This window comes from Poromitra crassiceps (assembly GCF_964638095.1).
Source record: "Poromitra crassiceps genome assembly, chromosome: 23".
In the NCBI taxonomy this organism is placed as follows: Eukaryota; Metazoa; Chordata; class Actinopteri; order Beryciformes; family Melamphaidae; genus Poromitra; species Poromitra crassiceps.
Genome location: NC_139639.1, coordinates 1,896,144 through 1,903,117, shown reverse-complemented (window position 1 = coordinate 1,903,117; position 6,974 = coordinate 1,896,144). Strand labels below are relative to the sequence as shown.

At 42.9% G+C, this 6,974-nt stretch overlaps 1 protein-coding gene across 1 annotated transcript; it reads left to right on the top strand.

Moving 5' to 3' along the window:
- On the top strand, positions 1–3,014 carry LOC310797346 (E3 ubiquitin-protein ligase TRIM21-like; the record flags this gene model as incomplete). The annotated part of the gene is made up of 2 exons (XM_083659717.1): positions 1–5; positions 1,362–3,014. Exon 2 carries the CDS (start codon positions 1,377–1,379, stop codon positions 3,012–3,014), a length of 1,638 nt encoding a protein of 545 aa, XP_083515843.1. The 5' UTR covers positions 1–5; positions 1,362–1,376.
- Positions 3,015–6,974: the final 3,960 nt, after the last annotated feature.

The following is a 6,974-nucleotide window of genomic DNA, read 5'->3' as shown; positions in this document are numbered from 1 at the left end:
TAGCGGTAAGTAACAGCAGATGATATTTACTGTCTGTGTTTAAACAGAGAGCCAGAAAAAACACAAACTGGAACTGTGTAGGCCGATTCAGTCTGTCTTTACTGTAAACTGACAAGATTTCAAGTGTAGTCTACGATTTTCGCTTTTAGCAGAAAAAATAAGTCCAAAAAGAGACTCCACTTGCTCTCAGGCACTCTTAAAGTGAAAGAGAGGAGAGCTAGGAGTGCCCAATAATATCAAAGCCTTTATCAGCATGGCGAAAAATGACCAGCATGGTCTTCTTCAGGCCAATGAGAAAACAACTGCGTTTGGTTTGAAAACAAACAATACCGCCCCCATCTGGCTGACCCAGAGATCAGCAGGAATCAGTAAGGCACACATGGAGCCTCTGAAACTGGTCAAAATGGAGATAAGCAATATTAAATGATTTTTTCCTAAAATGTTGACGTGTCAGCAAGCAACCATTCTCATCTATCTGTATAGTAAAGTCAGTAATAGTAGTACAATCTGTGCCTGGGTGGGGATAGTCAATTGACAATTTAATGTAATTCTTAGAATTTAATTGTTTATGAAAGTCTATTAGTTGAGTTTCCACTGAGTATGATATCAAGAAAATATCATCAATGTAGTAAGACACAGTGATAAAAAAATGATTATTTAAGACAATTTAAAACAGAAAAACAGTCACTTATAGTTAGGAGAAAAACTTGAGCCCACAAGAACACCAGTCTTTTGTTAGTAAATTTGGTCCTTAAAGATAATTATATTATTGTGAATGATCCAGTCAGTTAAAGACAGTACTACAGCAACAACCTGATATCCAGCCGATCAGGCAGGACATGTACCAAAGCAGACATGAACTTATGATAGAGATATTAGCATATAGGCTACCAAGAAGTGTGAATAGAGATTACTGAGGCCAGAGATTTTGTTCAAGACATCGGTTGTGTCCTCAATATAGGAGAGTTTAATTATGGTATAATGAAGTCAATACATTGAGATGCACTTTTGGTGAATGAACCATTGTCAGATAAAATAGTGCGACCCGAGGTGGGTTGTCTCCTAGGGCTGTTTGTATATTTAGAAAGTCAGTAGAAAGCAGAAATAATCGGCTGTTGAACTTGTAAGAAGTTAAGTTCATTGTCATTAATCCAACAGTGTCTCTATAGACATGCCAATGAAAGCTTTTTAAATTATTGGACACGCCTTAGCTCTCCTCCTCGTTGACACTTTAAAACTGCATAAAACACGAGTGTAGTCCCTTTTTTTTGCCATTTTTTTAATCCAACTTAATTTTCCCTTTTGAAGGTATTGTCATTAAAAAATTATGTAATAAATGTTATTTCACACTTTCCGCTCAGGTCTCGTGTCCAGACATGTCTGCTGCCAGCTGTCTCCAGTCTGAAGATCAGTTTCTGTGCTCCATCTGTCTGGATGTGTTCACTGATCCAGTCACCATACCATGTGGACACAACTTCTGCAAGAACTGCATCACACAGCACTGGGATGTTAGTGTCCAGTGCCAGTGTCCCATGTGTAAAGAGGTTTTTGACAGAAGACCTCTGCTGCGCATCAATACTTTCATATCTGAGATGGCTGCTCAGTTCAGAAAGTTAGCTCAGATGAAAGCCAGCAGCTGCCCAGACCAACAAAGTGCCAAACCAGGAGAAGTTCCCTGTAACATCTGCACAGGGACCAAACGGAAGGCCATGAATTCCTGCCTGGTGTGTCTGACCTCCTACTGTGAGACTCACCTGGAACCTCATCAGAGAGTGAGCGGCCTGAAACGACACAAGCTGATGGATCCTGTGGAGAACCTGGAAGGCAGGATGTGTAAAGAGCATGATAAACCACTGGAGCTGTTCTGCAAGACGGACCAGATGTGTGTGTGTGCGCTCTGCACTGTTTTAGATCACAAGTCACATGACATTGTTCCTCTGGAAGAAGGATATGAAGAAAAGAAGACTGAGCTGGGGAAGACGGAGGCTGAAATTCAGCAGAAGATCCAGGAGAGACGACTGAAGATTCAGGAGATCAAACACTCAGTGGAGCTCAGTAAGGAAGATGCAGACAGAGAGATAGCAGACGGTGTGCAGGTCTTCACTGCTCTGAGGCAGTCTGTGAAGAGAGGCCAGGCTGAGCTCATTGAGACGATTGAAGAGAAGCAGAAAACAACAGAGAAGCAGGCTGAAGGCTTGATCAAAGAGCTGGAACAGGAGATCTCTGAGCTGATGAAGAGAACCACTGAGGTGGAGCAGCTCTCACACACTGAAGACCACATTCACCTCATCCAAAGCTTCCCATCCCTGAACACTCCTCCACACACCAAGGACTGGATAGAGGTCCATATCCACTCATCATATGAGGGGGCTGTGAGGAGAGCTGTGGCTCAGCTGGAGGAGACACTCAGTAAAGAGATGGAGAAGCTGCTTGATGTTGAGCTGAAGAGGGTCCAGCAGTTTGCAGTGGATGTGACTCTGGATCCTGATACAGCAAATCCCTGGCTCATCCTGTCTCATGATGGGAAACAAGTACATGATGGTGGTGTAAAGAAGAAACTCTCAGACAACCCAGAGAGATTCTCTTCTTGTAGCTGTGTCTTAGCAAAGCAGAGCTTCTCTTCAGGGAAGTTTTACTACGAGGTTCAGGTTGAAGGGAAGACTGGCTGGGCTGTAGGAGTGGCCAGAGGATCGATCAACAGGAAGGGACACATCTCACTGGGCCCAGGGAATGGCTATTGGACTATATGGATGAGGAATGGAAATGAGTACAAAGCTCTTGCTTTTCCTGCTGTCCTCCTCTCTCTGAAGACGAAGCCTCAGAAGGTGGGGGTGTTTGTGGATTATGAGGAGGGTCTAGTCTCCTTTTATGATGTCGATGCTGCAGCTCTGATCTACTCCTTTACTGGCTGCACCTTCACTGAGAAACTCTACCCATACTTCTATCCTGGTCCTAATAATGGTGGTAAAAACTCCACCCCTCTGATCATCTCTCCTGTCAATCACACAGTTTAGAATAAACATTAATTTTCCTCAGGAGGATTCATTGTCAGTTAAGACAATTACACATTATGTTGTTGTTTTTTTGGGTAACGAATTAGCCATTAATGTTGAATTTTATTTTATAGAACAACAAAAACACTTCTCAGACTTGTCTAGCACATTAAGATTAATGTGTTCTTTCAATAGGGAAGAGAAGCCCAGTAACTACTGATGTAACTTGTCTCTTGACCTTTCTTCCTCTTGGCAAAATGTGTGGTGTTATACAGTAGCTCATGTTGATGTGACGTAGACAAAGTGATTTAGTTTTATTATTGGGGGGGTTAAAGTTAAACAAGAATCCAGTATTTTTCTTTATATCCCATTTTTCTTTGATCATTAAAGTGAGTGTGTGAAAACGACACATTTTCCATTTTCATTGTAACACCTCTCTCTATTCACTCCTCTAACGGTGCATGATGCACACCACAGTGACAATAGTCAGTTGCCCATTCATTAAGTATTGGATGCATCTGTCATCTCCTTCCAAAGCATTCTGGGATACCTGGCGATGGATGACAGCATTTACAGCAACATGAGGAGGGGCTAAGTTCAAAATGTCAAATGCAAAGGCAGCAAGACAACCAATCAAGCTGCAGCACCAAGCGACCAGCAGGGCAGGGTGGACAGCGACTCCAAGCCACTTTTGCTGTGCTGGTGTGCACTGGCTGTGCATAGCTTACTTCCTGTTAGTGTTTGCTAGTACAATATAGAGCTTAGATCAGGCCCAAAAAAACAAGCCCGGCCCGGCCTGTCCCATTGGCTGCATTTATTTATGGGGCCGAACCCGAAATGTTCTTAGTAAGTTGCTGTTGATCTATTCCAGGGGTTTTCAAAGTGGGAGGCGGGCCTCCCCAGGGAGGCTCCAAGCAGTTTCAGGGGACGCTCAGTGAAGTGAAACAATATTACATTAGTTATCAAAAGGTGATCACATAGAATATCCTCAATGTGTCTGATTTGGTTAAAGACATAGTTGAGAGATACAGTCGTTTCGGGGAATTTTGACAGATTTCCCCACTTTCCCAGAGTTAGAAACAAATAAATGCCTTCAGACAGACCTTGATGTATTTGGTGTTGTCTGAAGTATGTCAAACACCAATCTGAGGCCATCTTGGCTTTAATTGTTGAGTGTCTATGGGATCAAATAACACAATCATGATGATCCCATAGGCATCCAGGAATTGAAGCTTTGCCTGGGGGGAGGCCCACAGTCTCATACTTTGAAAACCCCTGATCTATTCTAAACTATATCCATGTGTCTGTTCAGTCTTATGAATTCATATGGTTTTATGGTTAGAATAATAATAAATTTAATTAATAAGAAGTCCAGGGAGTCACTTTGGTACAATAATACAATTTGTAAATGAATGGCCGACGCCCAGGTGATCGCCCTGTGTAACCCCGCCGACAAGCTCTGCAAGCCTCAGATCGTCTACCTGCTGACGGGCGCCGTCCCGGTGCTGTGCGACCCGCGCCACAACCCGGCCTGCAGGCCCATGACAGAGGAGGAGATGAAAGCTGCTGCACCTCCCCCTCCCTCTCCGCCCCCACCTCCTGCTCCCAAAGAGTCTGTCCCACCCATACCCCCGCCTCCACCTCCTGTCAAGGGCATGGAGTACGACTGTGACCCGTACTGGCACCCCGACTGCCTCATCGACCATCCTCCCCGCCCCATCACAGAAACTGCCGCACCGGCTGCGCCCGTTGAGGAGAAAGAGGAGGTGGCACCAGCTGAGGAACATGTTGCTGAAGCACCAGTGGAGCAGAAAGCCCCCAACTTTGACCCTTATGATTTCAAACGTGACCTCTATGACCCCTTCCGTTACGCTGATTCAGCTCCAGAGCCCGAGTAAAAATCAAGCTTAAAAAATATAGCCTACAATGCAGGGAAAGACTAAAATATTAAGTACAGGATCAATCCAGCCAGGACTGCTTCAGAGGACAGGCAAACACACAATATTTGTATGGCCATTGTTTGCTCAAATCACAAATTACACTGTATGATGTCATGTTTGTATGTATGTGTGTGTTCATAAAAAATAAATGCACAATAAAGTTGTGTGCCAATATTTGTGGTACTATTACAGCTCTGTCTCTAGTGGTAAGAATAAAAACCAATCACCAAATTGACACCCCCCCCCCCCCCCCCCCCAAAAAAAAGGGGCGGAGCAACAGGAAACCGAGGAGAGAGCATTTCAACGTCACATTCCGGAATTGAAAGAGTAAAACTCGCCACAACGATGCTTGCTGCAGTCGAGAAAAGTGTCTCTGTTTCTCTCAAAAGAAAATAAAACTAGCGGTAAGTAACAGCAGATCATATTTACTGTCTGTGTTTAAACAGAGAGCAAGAAAGAACACAAACTGCAACTGTGTAGGCCGATCCAGATAATGGAATGGAATGCAGTCTGTTATCGTTAAACTGACAAGATTTCACTGAAGTGTAGTCTACGATTTTCGATTTTAGCAGAAAAAATAAGTTCAAAAAGAGACTCCACTTGCTTTCAGGCACTCTTAAAGTGAAAGAGAGGAGAGCTAGGAGTGCCTAATAATATCAAAGCCTTTATCAGCATGGCTAAAACCAACATTAACAAGCCAACATGAGCAGCGTGGTCTTCATCAGGCCATCAGCTGACAGGTGAGGCCTCAGGCCATATTGATGAGTTGAATGTGTTCTGTTAAGCCTGACCCAGAGATCAGCAGGAATCAGTAAGGGAATGCCTCTGTAACACATGGAGCCTCTGAAACTGGTCAAAATGGAGATAAGGAGGATCATATGAAATGATTTCTTCCTAAAAATGTAATTTAACTGTTTATGAAAGTCCAATAGTTGATTTCCCACTGAACAAGATATCAAGAAAATATCATTAGTAAGACAGTGATAAAAAAAAGATTATTAATTCAATTTAAAACAGAAAAACATTCACTTATAGATTGGAGATAAACTTGAGGCCACAAGAACACCAGTCTTTTGTTAGTAAATTTGGTCCCTAAAGATAATTATGTGATTGTGAATGATCCAGTCAGTTAAAGACAGTACAGCAACAACCTGATATCCAGCTGATAAGGCAGGACATGTCTCAAAGCAGACATGAACTTATGATAGAGATATTAGCATATAGGCTACTAAGGAGTGTGAATGGAGACATCAGTTGTGTCCTCAATATAGGAGGAGAGTTTCATTAATGAAGTCAATATATTGAGATGCACTTTTGGTGAATGAACCATTGTCAGATAAAATATTGCAACTTGAGGTGGGTTGTCTCCTAGGCCAGTGGTTCTCAACTGGTCTAGCCTCACGACCCACATTTTTCCTTAGTCATTAAGTTGCAAATGTCAGATTTGGACCCCTTTTGAAAATGGCCTCACAAAACATTTGCCTAAGTTTGGAGCGTTATTTAGTCCCGTTCCCGACAAGTTAGCAAGAAATGGTTGGTACCAATGGATGCCTTAGGTCTTCTAGTTCCATCTGATATGAGAATCATCACTCTAGCTACAGCTGAGCCCGCTACAGGCCTGAAAAACTGTAATGTCCGCCGTGGACACCAGGACTTTTTTCCATGCACACATCCGTGACCCACTCAAAGCGGCTGGTCGCGACCCACAAGTTGTGAAACACGGTCCTAGGCTGTTTCTGTATATTTAAAAAGTCAGTAGAAAGCAGCAATAATCGGCTGTTGAACTTGTAAGAAGTTAAGTTCATTGTCATTAACCCAACAGTGTCTCTATAGACATGCCAATGAAAGCTTTTCAAATTATTGGACACACCTTAGCTCTCCTCCTCGTTGACACTTTAAAACTGCATAAAACATGAGTGTAGTCCCTTTTTTGCCATTTTTTAATCCAACTTCAGTTTCCCTTTTTAAAGGTATTGTCATTCAAGAATTACGTAATAAATGTTGTTATTTCACACTTTCCCTTCAGGTCTTGTGTCTAGAT